Source organism: Trachypithecus francoisi, unplaced genomic scaffold (genome assembly GCF_009764315.1).
Source record: "Trachypithecus francoisi isolate TF-2019V2 unplaced genomic scaffold, Tfra_2.0 Lachesis_group4, whole genome shotgun sequence".
Taxonomy (NCBI): Eukaryota; Metazoa; Chordata; class Mammalia; order Primates; family Cercopithecidae; genus Trachypithecus; species Trachypithecus francoisi.
In genome coordinates, this window is record NW_022681469.1 from 90,399,946 (window position 1) to 90,421,119 (window position 21,174).

The following is a 21,174-nucleotide window of genomic DNA, read 5'->3' on the forward strand; positions in this document are numbered from 1 at the left end:
TGTCCAATGCCTTGACATTTCTCTCTTCCCACACCTGACCTTTTGACCACACCTTCTGTTGTTTGCCTGGTAGCATCACTAATTCACTAATTTTCTTATAGTTTATACCATGTATCTGTTTTCTTTGGCTTCTTATCTTTTCTTAAAATTGTGTGTGTGTGTGTGTGTGTGTGTGTGTGTATACACACATATACATGTATTTTTTTTTTCAGGTGGCGTTCCCTTACATCCTCAGTCTCCCTTGGCAACAAAAGAGAGAATTTCCCCTGGCATTAGAGGTACCCACAAATTGCCCCGTCACAGACCCCTGAACCGAACCCAGTCTGCACCTTTGCCTCAGAGCACGTTGGCTCAGCTGGTCATTCAACAGCAACACCAGCAATTCTTGGAGAAGCAGAAGCAATACCAGCAGCAAATCCACATGAACAAAGTAAGCCTCCAAGCCAAGTCAAAATGTTCTAACCGCCGGTTTGGAAATTGGGGATCTCTTCACTGATATGGTTATATAAGAGGAATGTTGATGGGAGTCACGGCAAAAAGGATGTGATCATCCTAAGCCTGCTTTCTTGGCTCAAGGACAGCATCACAACATCAGTGTTTTAACCACCATTATGTTCATGAGACATTTGTACACAATTGAGATGATACATTTGCAAGATCTTTTATGATCAGGTATCTATTTTGGCACACAACCCCATACAGGCCTATGTATGTGGAGCCTCATTTCTTAGTGTTGCAGAAAAGATTTGAGGCAGACTTGAATGTGGTGCGTTGACATGTCAAAAAGTTTGTACAGGTGATGGCAGATAGGCCAAGGTTAGCCAGTAAGGCACTTCTCAGCAACTTGTATACATCTTTGTTACATTTATTTTGCATATGCCCCACTTCATTCCAATACGCGTTTGGAGTAGTTTCTCAGAAACTTGTGATCATTTCTTCCTGGAAGTCTTAATGTTGCTAACATGGACAGCGGATGTCTGTACCATACCACATCCTTAGGAGGTCTCTGGCTGAGGCAACTACAAAGAAACAGTGATTGCAGCATAATATCAGACAGGCCAGTAAAGGATTTTCTATGAATTTGTAAGCAAAATGATATTAAAGAACCTGGTCTGGATAGTTTTTCCACTACTCTTTGCTGTGGTAGGCTTAAAAAAGCACCATCTTCTCATTCCTGGAAAATTCCTGGAAAATATTAAGGTCCTGAGTATTAAGATTCTATTCCCTTGCCTTTGTGCTGTATCATCTACAAGTATGTTACAGAGGCATGAGAGGCATTATATTGCAAACTGATAGTTTGTTTACTGATAAATGGATAGCTAAAACCTGGCTTAGTAATAACTTTGTTGTACCATGATATAAGAAACAAACAAAACAAAACAAAATAAACTCTCATGGGCAGACGCCTAATCATCTTTCTAATGGCAGTAGGGGAGAGGGATCTTCATCACGTGCTGGTTTTATGGCAAGTGTTGCTGGAGTTTTTCTCTTCTTTTGGCCTCCACGGTAACAAGGGCAGAGCCATGAAGGAAGCATGGATTGGATACCCTGCTTCTGAACAGAAATTTTTCCAGCCTAGCCCTTTGCTACTCTCAAAGTAGCAAAAGTGTGTGTGGGATTGGGGTGCTAGAGATGGGGTGGCTGGCAGGGGCAACTCTCTCTCTAACCTTTTACGATACATTGCAGACCCTTTATGTGTCATTAGATAATGCCTATTTTATTGCTGTAGCACTTCTCTAAATTTAGCAAATTATTTCATATCAAATTATTTTATATCAAATCGGTATCATCAGGAGAGAGTCAATGTCCTTCTCTGACTAATGGCATAATACTCATTGAACTCATTGACTTGTATGTGACTCTGCATATGTTTTCTATATTATGGTAGAGTTAGGTTTGTTTATTTGTTTTGTGGCCTTTCAGCACAACTTAAAATTATTAGGTATTCTTGAAAAATTGTCCAGTTTAGTGCAAGAAATGTATGTGGGAGGGAAGATTAGGGATCTTATTTTTTGCCTTATAGTATTTCGATCTGGAATTAGGTTTGTTTTTAAAACCAGTATTAGATAGTAGATAAGCTTTTCTGCCATGCTTAGTTCTATTTCCTAGAAACACATGGATGTACATATTCTACTATGGTAAAGTAGGTAAATTACTCCATTTGAAATTGTGATCTAAAAATGGTTTCTATGAATACCTTTAAGAATATTTTGGAATACAGTTTTTTATTAACTAATTGCCACCGTTTCAGATTCAGATGGTATGCTAATATCAGAATCTTTCCTTTTCAGTATCAAACTCAAGATTTTGACAGGCGGATGCTAACCTCAGTCACACTGGATAAAACTCAGATGAAAAGCAGGCATTTGCATTTTAGCAATGAGAAAAGCAAATCTTATCAGAGACCTTTTCCCATGTGGAGCTGATTCCTTTGAGTCTGTTAAGAATTCTTCCCCAAATTAGAAACAAACCTATACTTTTAGGTACATGTTTGTACAGTGGTTTGATTATTAAATCTTGTCTTAATTAGGCAAAATGAAGAACAGAAAACTTCAAAGTCCAAAGCTGATCTTTATATGTTAACCTCTCTCAGCTTGGGTGTTTAGATGACTCAAGCAGGTCGCCAGTTGGCTTTTCTCCAAGTATGTATTCCATATGTTTAATCAAGTTGGCATATGCACATTGGGTATTCTCCAGATTTTGAAAATATTTTACCTGCCCTCAGTTGTCTAAGGGGACAGAGAGGAAGCTTATTAAAGAAAATATCAAACCCGTGCCCTACTCTGAAATATTCACAATAGAACCCTTAAGAAGTGAATGGCTAGTGTTCACCTGCTTCCATGAGGTGACAAGGATATTTATTTCACGTTGGGTCAGATTCATAACTTAGATGCCCAAAGCTAACATGTTTCTGTATAATATATTGCTATATACTTGATTTAACCATTTAGAATGCCCATTGGTAAGAAATCACTACAGAAATTTTGTCACTTTCCCCCATTTCCGTGGATGAACCTTCATGAAACCCATTCAAATTGGAGCGATGGTCCTTACTCTTGAGATACTTACAGCAGGAAATACAGGCATGCATGAAGATGTCGACATACAAATGACATATTTAAATATGTCTTCTTTCATTTCCTTTTTATGGTTCTTTTCTGAGGAATTTAGAGAAACAAAAAATGAAGTGGGAACAAGAAAATATAAGTAGGATTATTTCTAAACCTGTATCAGATCAAATATAATGGGCTTCCTGGTATAAAATTTGTAGTAATGTGTTTGAGTTACTAATAATCTTCTGAAGAATTAGAAGCAAAGCTATAGTTTTAGGGGCATAGGTGATGCAGTGATTGACTTACTAAATTTGAAAGAGTTTTTCATATCTTGCTATTATATTAATATGTTTAATATTAATATATTTAATATGTATAAAATATTCATGTTCAGTGTAAATATATATTGTAACTGTTATTAATCATACAAAATAATTTACCTACATCTTGCCTTATACTTTAATGTCATATTTTGGATATTTGTGGGATATTTGTGTGTCGTAAGATTATTTGCCTCTTATAGTTATGGTGTATGTGTTCAAGGGCTTAGCAGAAATATCCCTGGAATGGGCTTTTATAGTATTTATACTGTTATATCTGCCAGTAACTAATGGGGAGAGTCAGAAAGAAGAGTGCTAGGCTGGAGAGGAAACCCTGTCAGAATGATTTATCTCTGCTCATGAACGTGAATATTCTATTTTTCACCGAAACTATTTTAGAAGTTTAATCATAAAAAATCAGGGCTTACAACATTTGATCTTTTGTTTTCTGAGATATTTACAAATCAGAAATGCATTAAGCAATTTCTATTGCTAATATATGGTATTAATATTTTGTGCAATGATGTCATTGCACATTCGTTTATATCATTTTTCCCCAATACCATGGAAGAACCTTTTCAAAAAATCAAGAGTTTCTTTATACCAGCATCAAGAGAAGACTGATGCTTTTGCCAGTACACCTTGTTTTTCTCAGTGGAGGGAAAAAGAGTTTCTAAAGTAGAACTTCCCTCAAATACAAAATAGCAAACAAAAAATAATAAGGTATTGGTAATTTTCTCCTGAGCCCATTTCAAGTTTAAATATTACCACCGGATTTTTTTCTGGTGAAATAAAACTGTGATTGATTAAAACAGACTATATAACAGTTGTTTAGGAATATTAATGATTTTAAAGAAGTATTCTAAGCATTGCCTAAAAAAATAAAAGGGCAAATCTCTAGTCACTTCACTATTTGAATGATATATAGAAATTTTTCAAAATCTCTTCAGGCATTTTTGTTGTGAGGTAATTTGACATAGATCTCTGCCATGGCCCATCCCCTTGACAACATTATTCTTTGTTTCTCTGTTATAGTATTAATAGAATTGCAGTAATTCATGCCTAACAGTTTCTATTTTAACTAGAATATTAATACTTTTTAATGTCTGTTTTTCGTATTCATTCCATTACATCCATAAGAGCAGAAATTTTAAGAAAATTTATACTTTGTTTAGTACATATATATATTAGTATTATATCTTACCTTAATGAATTATTAAACTATGTATGTATGCATTAAACAAATCATTAAATACTGTGTGCAGACACAGTTTTAAGCACTAAGAAAACAGCCTTCAGTGTCCTCATGGAGCTTACAGGATGTGGAGCAGGGATTGAATTATTCAAATAAACAGTAATACAGGCCGGGCACAGTGGCTCACGCCTATAATCCCAGCACTCTGGGAGGCCAAGGTGGGCAGATAAGCTGAAGTGGGGAGTTCAAGGCTAGCCTGACCAACATGGAGAAACCTCATCTCTACTAAAAATACAGAAACTTAGCCAGGTGTGGTGGCGCATGCCTGTAATCTCAGCTACTCGGGAGTCTGAGGCAGGAGAATAGCTTGAACCTGGGAGGCAGAGGTTGCAGTGAGCCGAGATCCTACCACGGCGCTCTAGCCTGGGCCACAAGAGCGAAACTCCATCTCAAAACAAACAAACAAACAAAAACAGTAATACAGTGTGCTAAGTATTAAGAAAGGAGATATGAGAAAGAAAACTGACAACTTTAAGGAAATAAAACGTGAGTTAATTACTTCTCTGGATTCTCTTGTTCTTATTATATCTCACTCCCTTTCTTTTTCTTTCTTGCTGGCTGGCTTGTTCTCTTGCTTTCTTCCTTTCTTTCTCTTTCTTTCTTATATGCTCTGTGATAAATATCTTGTGCATTCCTATGACTGGCTATCAGCCAACACTTTTTAAAAGTCTTACATAAATCATGAGATGATATCTTATATATGCCAAGGTTCAGTCTAGATATAAGTATTTATTATATATTTATTACTGTGATACTTAGGCATTTTGACATGAGTACTATTTTATCATAATAAAAATATATCTAAGACAAGACCAGTGAATGTGAGGTCAAGCAGATGTCCTGTGTTGCCCTTATTAAAACAGGTAGATGTTATGTTCTGACAAGCGAGGCGGCATGAATATAATTATGCTCAAATGCTAGATCTGAGCAAATGGGGAGCTTTCATTAGCTTTTGGAAGAGAATTTGACTGTTTATTTGAGTAGTATCTGTTTTATTCCTTTTTTGACATGATTTTCTAACATGAATGTTATATATTCTCTGAAATCCTCTTGATTTATACCCATTCCCTGTCCCCAACCATTCATCCACAGCGACCTAAGAGAGTATATCCTTTCATGCTTGTGGTCACATACAAACATAGCATGCATGCCTGTGTGTGTGTTAATGTGTTGCCTTGTAAAGTGTCCCTGAAGGCAGTTATAATGTAGAACTATTTTGTGCACTATTGAAAAAAGTATATATTTTGAGAAGGAGATTAATTAGAAGAACAATTCTTTACATGTGTGTATATTCCAAAAGTTTACATTTTTAAAAGTTATACTTCATATTCTCAAACAGACACTTTATATTAGCTGTATTCTAATATAATTCTATCCATGGCTTACTTGTAAGCAAATTAAATGTTAAGTATAATTACACAAGGGCCATTTACCCACTTTTGACTTTTTGCTGCACTTGTTTCTTCTAGTGTACCTCTTCCTCCCTTTATTTTAGGCACTGTCATCTTCTCAGCACCTTCTCCATAGATACCTTAGGGTAGGGTCATTTAAAAACTATCAGGGAGGATCTACTATGAGCTGGACTCCATACCAGAATTCTTATGTCTATCGTCCCATCAACCTTAACAACTCACTCTTTTTTCGTTCAAGAAAATTAATTTTACAGTGTTGAAGTAGATTGAGCAAGGTGGCAGGGCTAGTGCAGAGCTGAAATCCTGACATAGGTTGTATGACACAAAAGCCTGTCTTTAACTATTTGTGCCTATGATTTCAGTCTTATTTTATCACCAAGCAGGAAACCGGCTTTTCCTAATTTTATTTTTGTCTAAAAGTAGGAAATTCACAATTAAAAACAAGACAAACAAACATTGAAAAAAATAGGATGATCTTATTTTTCTTCTGCACGGTTTTAGATTTGCCATGATGAAGAAATCCCCTTTCCCAACCCTGCCTCCCAACTTTCCACACATTGCCCTCCTTCCAGTTACTCACTTGGCAGCCTTTGCGGGTGGACCTGACAGTGAGACATTCCGATATCCTGTTGCATTATAAGGCTTTCCAAACGGTGCAGAGTGAATGCACTACAGAGCCAACTACGGCCAGGCCACATTTCATTCCTTTGTCGCATGTTGTCACATTGCTATTGTTTTAGATTGAACAAGCATCTTCTCATAGCAGTTCTGGGCAAGCCTGAAGCTGGAAGTTACTGACTTCATCAGGTTCAACTGAAATGCAAATGTTGGCATCTCATCTATGGGTGATTGGAAAATGCCTTGTTTTATGTTTTGAAAAATGGATGAGTAGAAACTTGAACTGGGCTTTCATTTAGGAAAGTAGGCATTACTCTTGTCAGGTTTAATTTCTCTCCATCCATTTGACAGCTTGTTTCCATGCAGGGTCTTTTAATCACCAATTTAGGATTACATTTTGCCCATTACATGGATAGTATGTCCAAAAAATTTAGCAAGCATTGAAAAGCCGTCTTAATTTTATAACAGTAAAAAGCCTCCTGGATTATTTATGTATCTATAGAGGTTTATAAAAGAAACTTTCACTTTACCCTTAAATCGATGTTATTCTGAGATAATTGGCCCAATATAAATAGATTCTTTTAAATACGTAGTGGGCTCCAAAAAAATCCACTTATACAATACCAGCTTGTATCATCACAAGGAATTCATATAGATGTATTTCACTATATAATTACAAGTTGATGGCTTCTAATATACAGAAAGTGGCTTGTTGCTTTATTATTAGATGTGATGAAATCCTGTGTTTGGAAAAGAAACAAAATGACCATTTCAGTGGATTAATGTGCAGCATTCATAAACATTCCCAGTGCTGCTTTCATAACTTGGAGACCAAGGGAAGGGACCTAGACCTTTCCTTTTCACTCTACACTGTTAATCTAGTCAGAGACGCTTTTATTGAATGAGGAAAACAATAGTTGGACATGACTATGAGGTAAGAAAACAGGGGGAAGAAAAGTATCCGGGGAATTAAACCACGTGAGTTGTTTGACTGATGTTGATTCCAGGCAGTTCAAAGAGAAAGGGAAGCTAAATAATTTGGTTGTTTCCCAACCTTGACAAGTAGTTTCATGTGACAGAATGAAAAAATTAGGTCTTGCTAAGGAATTTTTAATATAGTTAAGTGATTTGTAGACATGAAAACTGCCAGTAGGCCAGTAGGTAGCAGTCTCTCTCTTTTTTTTTTTTTCACATATTTTGGTAGCTTGCAAGTTCCTGGTTTAGTTCTTTTTTTCCTGTGTCTTTCAGCTCTTCCTCTAACTACTTACGAAGTCTGAGGAACTACAGTGACCCTGAAATATCATCTGGTCTAGAGTATTCCTCTTCCTGCAGGCAGAAGTGCATCCAGAGCTACTATGCTCTCATATCCTAAATGTACTTCTACTCTCTTGCTATTAACCTAGTTGTATCAGCTAGCAATATAAATTCCTACAACAGTCTCCGGTCATGGAATAATTGATGATGTTCCACAAAGACTTATCTATTAACAACCATTATGTTTCATTCTGGAAATGAAAATAAAGAAGACATGTTCTTTCCCTTGTGTGGCTCAAAGACCTGTAAACAGATCATTATAATCAAATGTGATTCTATCAAATGCATAGCTCACGTGAAGTACAAAATATATCATCCTGATAGATGTTTCAAGATAAATTTCTGAGGTCTTGCACAATTATTGGTTTTGCAAGATTGGTCAAGATATTCAGCCTTTTTGTTTAATAATTCCATAAACAGCAAATTTTTGAGGTTTACAGTGAGGATTACATGACAGAACATATCTGAAAGTGCTTTGTAAACATGGTAAGCAACTCCAAAATCTTACACAGTATTTATATTCTTCCAAATCTTGGCTATTGTGACAGTGCTGTGACAAACATAGGAGTGCAGATATCTCTTTGATATACTGATTTCCTTTCTTTTAGGTATATACTTAGCAGTAGGATTGCTGAATCATATGGTAGCTCTATTTTTAGTTTCTTGAGGAGCCTCCAGACTATTCTCCATAATGGTTATACTAATTTACATTCCCACCACCAGTGTCCGAGGGTTCCCCTTTCTCCACGTGCTCACCTGCATTCATTACTGTCCATCTTTTGGGTAAAAGCATTTTAACTGGGGTGAGATGATGTCTCATTGTAATTTTGATTTTCATTTCTCTGGTGGTTAGTGATGTTCAACATTTTTTTCATATAGTGTTGGCCATTTGTATGTCTTTTGAGAAGTGTCCATTCAGATCTTTTGCCCATTTTAAAATCAGATTATTAGATTTTTTTCCTGTTAAGTTGTTTGAGTTCCATATATATCCTGGTTATTAGTCCCTTGTCAGAGGGATAATTTGCAAATATTTTCTCCCATCCTGTGGGTTTTAGCTTCATTTTGCTGATTGTTTCCTTTGTTGGTCACTGTGTTTAACTGGGTTTGCCCTGCTTTCCAGTTTACCAAAATAAGGAATTGATCAGTGGAGGAAAGGGAGATGTTTATGAGTTGGGAGAGAGGGATTCATTGGTTTGAGATTTTGTCTATTTGGAGACACATTCCAAAACTGTCAATGATTAGCAAAGAGAATAAGGATGCCTTTCCGCACTATGCCTCTGTTTTCTACTCTTAAAGAGAAAAGGAGGAAAACTTGGGCAGAAAGTATACTGTCAACTGAAGGATCCTAAAGATTATCAGGGAAATAAATCCTATTATGTAATTTTTAAAAGGACATAAAATTATGCAGTGCTATAAAAGAAGGGAAAACTGCTTATTTGTGTCCTAGTTAAAAACATTGCCCCAACTCCCGCCAAGAAGTCTTGGTTAAGAATTCTACACTCTTGCTGAGGATTGTATGTTCTGAAAATTCAGTCTTCCTCTTTCTACTTTTGCCTCCCTAAATCCAGTCTTCCGTAGCAGCCAGAATGATCATTTCTAAATGCAAACCAAATCATGTTATGGTTAAAACACCCTACTTGCTCCTTCTTCTTTGCAGGATAAAATCCAAACACTTTTACGTGGCCTACAAGGCTGTCATGATCTGATTCTTGCCTCCTCCCCTTGCCTTCATCATCTCCTCCCTTCCCTCTCTCTCTAGGCTCCAGCCACACAGGCCCCCTCTCTTATCTTTGGGGAATTTCATTCCATCTCCGTGAGTTGTGCCAGCCACTGTTTTGTGTGGAAGGCTCAACCTCCACCTCTTCTCATGGTTCAGTTGTGTTTTGGGGTCTGTCTCAACTCAAACCTCACCTATTCAGAGGGGTCTTTATTGCCCATCCAAACGAGAGTAAACAGAAACACCCACCTGCTCACCCCTTCCTTCATCGTTCCCTGTCACTTCAAGTTTCATTTTTCAGTTGCTAATTTTCTGCCTCCCCTACTGCGTGCTGGGATCTTGCTTGATTGACCACTCTTTTCCTAAGGCCTGGCATATAGTAAACGCTCAATAAAAAAAAAATTTTGGAAGAATGAAAAGATGGGTGGGCAATATTCTCAAACTAGTTGGAACAAACCTTCAGTTTCCTTCCCAGAAGGGAACACTTATTGAAGTTACCGCAATATTATGAAGTTTTGAGAACCAGAGGAAAAAAATTTAATTGCAGGCATTGTTTTGGACAATCATTTAGAGTTAAAAAGATGAAGCAGCATTTATTAAAAATTCACTTAGTGCTTAGATTAATTTTGAACCTCTTTAATATTGCTTAGAAATGGTATTTTTCAGTTTAGACTTCAATTTGTATGAATAATGAAACAATATTCAGAAAATGTTTCTTCTCTTGTTATTTAATTTTGGTTCTATTTCCCTAAAATGCACAGAAGCAAAATGACATGGAGTATTATTTTGGCTTGAGGTTGGAGTTCTACTCCAAGTAGACCTCTCAATTTGAAAGCCCTCCAAGCTCTGCATGTTGTTTTTGAGAACAGTTGGTCCATACCTAATCTATTTGTGAATTGAGACAGAATTTTATCATTATTTTTAAATCTAGTTTCCTTGGAGCTTAAGGGAAAGGTTTTATTTTCCAAAGGAAGAATATTACATTTATATAAAAGAAAAAAAAAGCAAAACAACAAAACAAAACAAAAAAATAACTTGTGCGGAATCTGTCTTAAAATCTGGGGCAAAATAAGGAAGTGGTGAGTTGCATTGAAGGCGTAGTTTAATAATCATATTCAAACACTTATATTTAATGATGTGTTGACAATGTCAGAAAATCAGATGTCTATCAGGAACAGATTTACTCTTTATATGATCCTGTTCTTGGTTGATATTTTGTATCTGAAGATATTTGTTGGGATGCAAAGGATTTCTGTGGGAAACATTAAAATTATAGAAATTAAGCATATTTTATTTAAAAGTACGTATGCTTATAGTGACTTATAGACTTGTATCAAGTTATGTAATTTACACAGAGGTGAACTTAAAGTGCTAACGTGTAAAGATTAGTGACAGTCTTTAAATATTATTTAATGAATTTTTCATCATGTGCCAACAGAATATATGATGTTAAACATGGAACGTAAGATTCTGAAATTAAGGATTTGCTATAATTATGAAATTATGACCTGGGCAGGGACTGATAAGAATTGAAGTTTAGTTGTAATCCTTGAAGATGTTCGGAATTTGGATAAATTACCGTGGTATCTGGCACACAGAACATCTGTTTGAGTATATATAAGTGTGTGTGTTACAACCTCAGAATGGTCATAGGCTGCCCGTGGCATGCTTAGTGTTTGGCCCAATTGCTGTACAGTAGCACGGAGAATAGGGAGACAGCCTGACAGATGAGTACGAGCACAGACAAAAGGCAAAGGAGAAGCTGTGCAGCTGCGCTCTTCTGCATCTCTGCTGGGTTCTCCTCCAAAGTAACTCACCTGGTGTCAGACAAGTGGCACACAGTGTGTTTTACAGAGGAGGCCTCAGCAGAGATTCACACAGGCTTGCACAGTTATCTGTCCCACAGATGTTTCGTCTTCTGTTTTCTAGCCAGCAAGGCAACAGCTCGACCTTGCTAGGGGATCACCTCCAGATGTTCAACCAAAGAGAGACCCTGCCACCCCACTGAGAGTAAGCAGACATCTCCTAACTACATCTGGGGCCACTCAGTGGCAGTACAAATTAGAAAAGGGTTAGCCCATACCAGCTTTGCAGTGGTCATATTTGTAGTTGAGAAACATATCAAAAACAAGAAATTCCAAATACTCACTTTTCTAGTAAATAGTTGGAAATTTACAAATAGCACCAAGTAACTTTTATAGGAAATTATTCAAATCTGGCAGGCAAGAATTTCTCTGTGACTTTTGTTTGTAAATTTTCCTTGCTGAAGTTAATTGAAATTTTTTCCACTGTGACAAATTTGACTGTTTAAACAAAAACAGCCTTAGTCAGATACCTAAAATAAAATAAGAAGTGCAGATTAACTCCCTTTCTGCTTTTATATTTTGCAACACTGGCACCGGATGCCCCATTTGTCTTTTCTGTATTTTGTGAATCTTTACGAAGAGCATATTTTGTTCCAGAGAAGATGAAAAGGGGTAGTTATTGCTCCTGTAGACATTGACTTTGTTTTATAACATAGGAGAAAAAGTGTCAAAGCATTGTTACTAAGCATTAGTAATTTTTTCAGAAACGTATGAAGCTCCAACTAGGTGTTATGCAATGTATTAGGTACTGGGATATAAAATGATGAAAAACGTGAAGCTCATGCCCTATGAGATTTATATTATAGTCTGGGAAATAACTATATTGTAAACAGAGATAGCGATATGATGCCAGACAACAATGAGGACTCTAATGAAAATATATTAATGAGATAATAACAGAGGTAAAATATGATAAGAAGGAGCCAGTCAGGCATGTAAAGATTTGAGGCAGCAGAGAGAGCACAGCATAGACTCAGGCCTTGTGGGCGAACAAACTCTGCATGTTTCTATTCACGGGGCAGCCAGAGGCCCGGGTAGCTGGAGCATGTGAAAAAGAGAGAACAATATGCCAACCAAGGTCAGAGAGTCGGTGGTGCCAGGTTGTTGAAAGTCTGTGGACCATGGTAACAAGTTTGAATTTTATTATAAGCATAATAGGATGTCAGTGGGGGATTCTAAGCAGAGAATTAATGTTACCTAAATTACATTTTAAAGATAATTATTAGAGCTACTGTAAGAGATTGTATTGTTGAGGGCCGAGAGGACAATCAGGGAGCCCAGAGTGGGGCCTTTGGGTAGCTTAGGGTGAAAATGATGGTATTTAGGAGCACAGTGGTAGCAGCAGAAATGGAGAAACATGTCAAGATAAAGCCTTTATGTTTAGAGGTTGAATTGCCAGGGCTTGCTTATAAATTAAATGAAAAAGATGAGTGACGGAGAAACAAGGATAAATCCCAAATATTTGGCTCATGCAGTTGGGTAAAGCTGTTTACTCAAATGAGAAAGATTGGGTGATCAATACAATTGGGTTAGATGGGAATAAAGGTTATCTTTGAGGTATTTAATGTTTATGATGTCTATTAGATATTCTAGATCTAAGAAAAGAAGTTAAGTAAGCAGCTAACTATGCAAGTTTGGAGCTCAGGGGAGAGATTGGAATTGCTTCTATTAATCCAGTTGTCATCAGAATATATAGCTATTTCAGAGCAAAATGTGGAGTAGAATGGTGTAAAAAGTTCTAGGTTTCTACGCTTCTCTTTTTAAATCACAAATTCTTATTTTACAATCTTAGAGATGACTTGTCTTTTTTGGGCATAAGATTCCTTCTTTAAAAAAATCAGTGCTTTTACGAATGTTATTAGAAGATTTTCAAGTGCAGCATTTTGTATCTATATGTTTTCTACTCAGAAGTTACTGTTTTATGTCAAGAAACATTTCTTTTACAAACCATGAAGGAATTCTGCTCTTGGAAAAATATCATTTCACCGTTTGGTCTTCTTGCCAAGCGATCACAACGTTATTCATTCTGGCTTTTTTCTTCCCCATGTTTCCTTTGGTACATCAGAAGTGTGGATGAAGCCAAAGAAACTGACCGGAACAAATAGAATTGTTTCTGTATTGCATGCTGAAAATTGTTATATAAACTGTCATATGCATATCTGTGTCAGTGAGGTTGTAAATACTGACCAGATTTGATGAATAGACTGAACAATGTGATTTCTGGATACTTCAGTGACTTCACAGGTCAGATTTCAGAAGGTCTTCTGTTAAAATGTACATATGCTATGTTCCATGAAAACTCAGGGGTTTGTTAATATTAGAGATTTTCTTTAACTTCCTAACTATGGGAAATTATATTCTAGTAAATTAACACTCAGTTTGTCTGGTCTTTGGCTGCAATGGTAATAACAGTCTCTTATTTTCAAAAATGCTATGATTTTTGTCTTATTTCCCTTTCTAAAATGCTTCACTTTTGCTGCCACCTATTAATATCATGTTTAAATGGCCATTGGGTTTGGCATCATTGCAGTCATTATTGACCTTAACAAGAGGTTTTGGTTAAATAATGTGGAGGAAAGCCTAGTTGGCTGGATTCTAAAGAGGATGGGAAAAGAGAAATGAAGACAGTGAAGAGCGATAACTCACGGCATTTTATTGTGAAGGGAGGTATGTAATGGTGTGGGTTGGGGAGGAGGTCAAGGAAAGTTTTATTTAAGATGGATGATACTGCTGAAAGAGTACTAGTGAGAGCATTCCAGCAGAGAGGGGATATGTGTGATGGAGGACACAGTGGTTAATTGCAGGAGTGGAAGGGATCCAGGGTGTAAGCCAAGGGGTTGACTGAGATAGGAGAGCAGACATTTCATTCATTGCAACAGCAGGAGGGGTGGATGGGATTGCTTAATAAATGTGCTAGTAGCAGCAGGCTGAGTTTCTCTTCTGATGCTTCCATTTTCTCAATGAAATGAGAATCAAACGTATCCGCAGGGAGTGAGGAAAAGGGGGGAATGTTAGAGATTTGAAAGGAGAGGAGGTAGTATAAGACAGTGAGAGTAAATTAACTAGAAAAGTGGAATAGGGTTGCCAGGCAGCACTGAGACTCCATTGGAGGGTGTAGTCATGAATTTGGAGAACACTCAGCATGATCGTAATTTGTTTATTTGTTTCCTAGCTCATTCAGCTGCTTGGGTTTGGCAGAGATTTAGTATTGACCAAGGTTAGAAGTCTTATTTGTCCAGTGAAACCCATATTGAAAGGGGCAGGAGCACTGACAGTAATATAAAGGAATGGTTTTCAACGAAGTATGGAACCTCGTCCAGAAGGGAGGGAAGTGAGCAAATGAAGGGGACAATATGTAGTGAGGCTGTGGCTTGGAAAACCCACTGGAATGAGGAATGGTTAGTGTCAGAATATTCTGAGAAAGAGCCAGAAGAAAGGAATGATGTTTGAAATTGAGATTTAGAGGAATGCAGGGTTACTGATAAAGATCAGGTCTCAGGTAAGGTCATAATGTTGGGGAATGAGGTAGAGTGGAGGACTAGACCATTGGATGTTGAGAGGTTGAGACACTGAGAGGCCATATTGTGGCCAGGGATTAGGAAGGAGAAGAATCGTCACAGAAGAGTCTTTTTACTTGGTGGGTGATATTTGTGGCTTCCTCTTAGTTATTGAATATTTCCCTGTAATGTCAGACATCCAGAAGCTAGCTAGGGTTCAAAGTCACGGTCTCCCCCACCCCCCAGAAAGCAGGGACTTCTGACATGGTATTTCCTGGATACTGGCTCTCTGGCTAACCTTTCATCCAGCACTTAGTTCCTATTCCACAGCCACACATCCCATAAAGTTCTTCTGCTATCCTCAAGAGGTCCTTATTGGCAGGATCTTTTGAACACCTCTCCTGGTATCTACTTGACTTCTTAGTGTCATTGGTCCACTAGCTCTACTGAGCAGGTTCCAAATAACTTTTCAGCTATGCTGTATTAGTGAGAGGGAGAGTTTCTACAGCTCAGTGAGCATTTGTCCAGTCTTCTTACAGTTGTTTTCTCTGATGGGCTCCTGCAGCCTCCTTCACCAGGCTAATATCTTTTCTCAGATAAATCCCTTCTTCCCGCAAGCTCCCCTCACCTGCTCTTATTTGTAGTCTGAGGTATGAGTAAGGGTTGCAACACTGACTGATAGTCTCTCTCCCTCTCTCTCTCTCTGAATAATGAGTGGATGTTTGTTACTCAGTGTCCTTATTCCAGCCAAAACTAGGAATTTTTCTGTAATATCTTGCTTGTTTCTATGCTGTTGCATATTCTTTCTTAAACAGCCAGTTAAATGGGATCCTACAACTTTGTAGTCAAAATTTAGGACTATTGTATTGTCTCTTTTCTCCAGAATCTCAGTAGTATCCAAAGTATTATATATTAAAGATAAGAAGAGCTGATTAGTATTCAGAATTGGGACAAAAGTCCTGCAAATAGTTTCCTAAAATATACTTAAAGTCATCTAAACCATGACTAAATGAATGTGTCCTTCTCCTGACTGCCCAGTAACAATGGATGTTAGATGGTAGGCACAAAGGAAATTCATATTCAAATTTCTTCATTGTGATATGAGTTTTGATTGGTATATGTTTTCTTAGCTTGATCATGTCTGACTTACTTTGGTGATATTTAGGCCTTATATGTGTTTTTCCTAAGTTATATTTTATTTCTCTAAATTCTTACTCTTCACCCAAATGTATTATAAATTGTATCATATACTTTAACATTATCTTTCAGCATTTTCCTCTGATTTGTTCTCAAACTCCACTAGACTTTTGGTGGCTTAGATGCGCTGGTCTCCTTTTCCAATCCAAGGTCCCCACAAACTCTGCCTTCTACCAGAAATGCTCCCCACCCTTATTTCCACCCCTGCTTCCCACCCCTCATACGTGTAACTAACTCCTTTCCATCCTTCATCCTTTGTGTCTAAACCTAAACATAACACTTCCTCAGCTTAACTCCCTTGACAATCCCCATTTCCACTGCTATGCCAAGCGGTATGTGCTCTCATAACACCTTGTGTTTCTTTCTTCAAAGCATTTTATCATACTTGAAAATAGGAATAAGTATTTGAAGCCTTTCTAAGACATTCACTATAAGCTCCATGAGGGCAGAGCAGTGGCTATTTTTCTAATGCTTAGCATGGTGTCCTGAACATAGTTGGCACTCAGTAAATATTTGTTGAAAAAATGAATGAAAATTCCTAATAAATCTACATGCAGTGAAACTAAAGGGCTTTGTTAGTGTTATCAGGGCCATTTGAGGTTGTGTGGACTGCAGAAAAGTCTATAAGCCTAAAGAAGATGAGGTGTCCATCTAAGTCTGAGTACTTAAGTATTCACATTTTAAAACATGTATTTTTGAATTATGTGTGAGTAGGAGGTAAGCATGAATTTGACAAAGAAAAATCTGCATTCATGTTTGTGATGGTAGTATTATAAGTGTGCTGCTAGTTACAATAATTGGCATGTTGCTTACATAGGCACTGACTTAGCAGAAAACTAACAACTCTTGAAAACACAGTTCACGGTCTACAGATGATTTAGTCCACAGGGCCATTGTGAAATAAAACAAATGGCCATTGTGAGATGAAATAATATTGAGACTTTTCCCCCATTTATTGAGCTTTCATGTTATGGTATTTTGCTATTGTTTAAGTTAGGCATGTTGTCAATTATCTTTTAAAATCATTAAGCAGTTAATTCATTGACTTCTGAAACCCAAGTTCAATCTAATTTATAAAATAAAATGTCTAAATAATGATTTTCAAATTAAAAAATAATTTCCTGATTCTTTTCTAATACTTAATTTCCATTTGAGTCTGTTCGTAAAGCATTTTATTATCTTTTAAAAATCTTTCACCTTTCTAAAGTTCAGAATATCAAAATGAATATTCCTGTGTCTTCCAAATATATATAAGAAGGCGCTTTTTCATTTGACTATAGTTTCTCTGTATAGGTACGAGAAAATTAGACAAAGACTATTAGCATTTGTGTTCTGGCTTTTATAGCGTTTAACATTCGTTGAAAAATGATATTGACAACATTTTTTATCACCCCCTCTATCTTTTGAGAAAAGTATTATTCCCAGGTTCAACTTTCAAAACTTGTCCTTTTGAAAGTTTCAGAGTTTCCATGGATAGTTTATTTACCTTTTTGTACACCATGTTCTAACTGCATTGAAGAGTGATCCATTAAAAAGAAAAAACAACCCAACACTTAAAGACCTTATTCCCTGCCTACTAGACCCATACAATATGGAATAATGGGACTACTTCAGATTTCGTATTACTGAGGAAACTTGTTGCCTGCAAGTTCATTCTGAAATGTATGTTCAATGATTAGAAATCACAGTGTAAAAGTTATTAGAAATCAAAGTGTAATTTGCTTCTCTGTTACCATCAAGAACTACTGAATTTTGAACCCCTGAACACTCTCTTCTAGCTGCTTTCGAAATCTATTGAACAACTGAAGCAACCAGGCAGTCACCTTGAGGAGGCAGAGGAAGAGCTTCAGGGGGACCAGGCGATGCAGGAAGACAGAGCGCCCTCTAGTGGCAACAGCACTAGGAGCGACAGCAGTGCTTGTGTGGATGACACACTGGGACAAGTTGGGGCTGTGAAGGTCAAGGAGGAACCAGTGGACAGTGATGAAGATGCTCAGATCCAGGAAATGGAATCTGGGGAGCAGGCTGCTTTTATGCAACAGGTAATAGGCAAAGATTTAGCTCCAGGATTTGTAATTAAAGTCATTATCTGAACATGAAATGCATTGCAGTTTTGGTAAATGGATATGATTTCCTATCAGTTTATATTTCTCGATGATTTGAGTTCAGTGTTTAAAGATTCTAACTAATGCAGATATATGTATATATCTATACAGAGGTCTCTCTATATATACTGATCTCTATATAGATATCAAGGTTTCATTGAAAATCCACTGGTAAGGAAATACCTGTTACACTAAAATTATGGTATATAGTATCTGAGCAATTGATAGGCTTTAAATTTATCCCAAAGCCTGCTACACCAGTTACTTCTAAGGAAAACGAATTCACTGTTATTTTTAGTTTATGTGTTGAGATCAGTGACTGCTGGATAGTCTCCCAGTCTGATCAATGAAGCATTCGATTAGTTTTTGATTTTTTTGCAACATGTAGAATTCAATTTTCACATCACTGTACATAATGTATCATACTATAGTCTTGAACACTGCTAAAGGTAGTCTGCCCCTTCCTTCCTCTCTCTTTTTTTAGTTAAGTAGAAATGTTCTGGTCACCATGCCAGTAGTCCTAGGTTATTGTGTAGGTTGCAATTGAACATATTAGGAATACAGGTGGTTTTAAATATATAGATGCAAATTGCAGCACTACTTTCAATATTAGATTATGTCTCACATAGCACTGCTCATTTTACTTTTATTTTGTGTAATTTGATGACATTGTCTATCAAAAAAGAGCAAATGAGGCAGATGCGAATGTTGGTGAGAAGTAATGTGCAGCATAATGGTCCAATCAGATACAATATTGTATCTACAATTGCAAAAAACACAGTAACAGGATGAATATTAGCTGATATCAAGTCAAAATCAGTTTGAAAAGAAGAAGGTGTATCATATTTTATATTGTCACTAGAATCTCAAGTATAATTCCATAATGTCATGGGCATATACCATAACATTCTGACAAATAACAATTGGAAAAGATAGGTTTAACAAAAGAATTTACTTGTACATAATGCACCTTCAGGAGAACTATGTCCTTTGATGCTGTAAAATACAAACAACTTTGAAGGCAACAGAAGACACTGTTTATTCAAGTCAGTTCTTTGTCAGGTTCCTGCTGTTCTCCTACAGAAAAGTGATTCTGTGAGGCTGAACAGGAAATGCCTTGTGGAAACAGGAAGTCCAAGTGATTCATGTACTGAGGAATGTAGGAAAAAAAAATCTGAGGATAGTGTTTTACTCTTTCTGTTTTTAAAGGGCACTCTATGAATTGATTTATTGTCTAAGAAAATAACACCACAAGTAGGGAAATTGTTACGGAAGCTTTTCACTGGAACATTTCCTTCATATTCCCTTTTGATATGTTTACCTTGTTTTATAGGTTTACTTTTGTTAAGCTAGTTAAAGGTTCGTTGTATTAAGACCCCTTTAATATGGATAATCCAAATTGACCTAGAATCTTTGTGAGGTTTTTTCTATTAAAATATTTATATTTCTAAATCCGAGGTATTTCAAGGTGTAGTATCCTATTTCAAAGGAGATATAGCAGTTTTGCCAAATGTAGACATTGTTCAACTGTATGTTATTGGCACGTGTTGTTTACATTTTGCTGTGACATTTAAAAATATTTCTTTAAAAATGTTACTGCTAAAGATACATTATCCTTTTTAAAAAAGTCTCCATTCAAATTAAATTAACATAACTAGAAGTTAGAAAGTTTAAAACTTTTCCATATAATGAAAGTCCTTCTGATAATTTGACAAATAGCTATAATAGGAACACTCCCTATCACCAACATATTTTGGTTAGTATATTCCTTCATATTAAAATGACTTTTTGTCAGTTGTTTTGCATTAAAAATGTGGCATGCCTAAGATAAAATTGTATATTTTTTCCATCTCATAAATATTCATTTTCTTCAAAGTCTTTTTCAATCTCATAAAAAAGGGATAGTGCATCTTTTAAAATACATTTTATTTGGGGAGGAACATGTGGCTGAGCAGACTTTTGTATAATATTACTTCAAAGATATGTAATCACAAACAAAAAAAACTATTTTTTATAATGTCATTTGAGAGAGTTTCATCAGTACAGTTGGTGGACGTTAATTGTTTGAATTTGATAGTCTTTGAATTTAATCAAGAAACTACCTGGAACCAGTGAAAAGGAAAGCTGGACTTAAATAATCTTAGAATTAATTGATAAATGTCTCTTTTAAAATCTACTGTATTTATTATAATTTACACCCTCGAAGGTGATCTCTTGTTTTGTGTTGTAAATATATTGTTTGTATGTTTCCCTTCTTGCCTTCTGTTATAAGTCTCTTCCTTTCTCAAATAAAGTTTTTTTTAAAAGATCCCCTTTCATACACTTGGCTTTGTGTAAACTTGCCGTATTTAATCGAAGTTGAAGCTTGCACACTAGATCTCATATATCAAAATATATTGCCAGTCTTTGTTGAAACAAGAAAATAAAGACATTTTGAGCAGTTACATCTAATACCATTAAAAACAATAAATTCAGCAATAATGACTTTCAACTATTTACATCCAAAATTATCAAATAGCTAACACGTGTAAAATTTGCTTCATTTTCCTTTTGCCAGTGTAACCTTTTTCATGATATGTTATCATGTTTGGTATTTAAATTAAAATGTCAACTTCTAAATATAAAACCTTATCTAAATAGTTGTCAGTTCCTAACTTTGCTCAACTTAAAAAATTATTTTTAAAAAGCTTAACACAATCCCTTGAATATAACAAGCACTCAGTAAATATTAAAATGAATAATATTCCAAGTGTTGTAATAATTATGTCTATTACAGTGAGATCTTGAAATACAAGTAGAAAGTGACAGCACATAAATTTAA

The 21,174-nt window shown here is 36.2% G+C and overlaps 1 protein-coding gene across 8 annotated transcripts in view; it reads left to right on the forward strand.

The window, feature by feature from the left end:
- The window catches only part of HDAC9 (histone deacetylase 9), a 418,509-nt gene that overhangs the window by 63,622 nt on the left and 333,713 nt on the right, over positions 1–21,174 (forward strand). For 7 of the 8 annotated variants that reach the window (XM_033194709.1, XM_033194713.1, XM_033194706.1 and 4 more), the window contains 2 exons: positions 213–430; positions 18,027–20,661. In XM_033194709.1, coding sequence (XP_033050600.1) covers positions 213–430; positions 18,027–18,341 — 533 coding nt within the window. In that variant the 3' untranslated portion in view covers positions 18,342–20,661. Of the gene's footprint in view, positions 1–212; positions 431–18,026; positions 20,662–21,174 lie in introns of those variants that run through there. The other variant, XM_033194714.1, reaches the window with a different exon arrangement.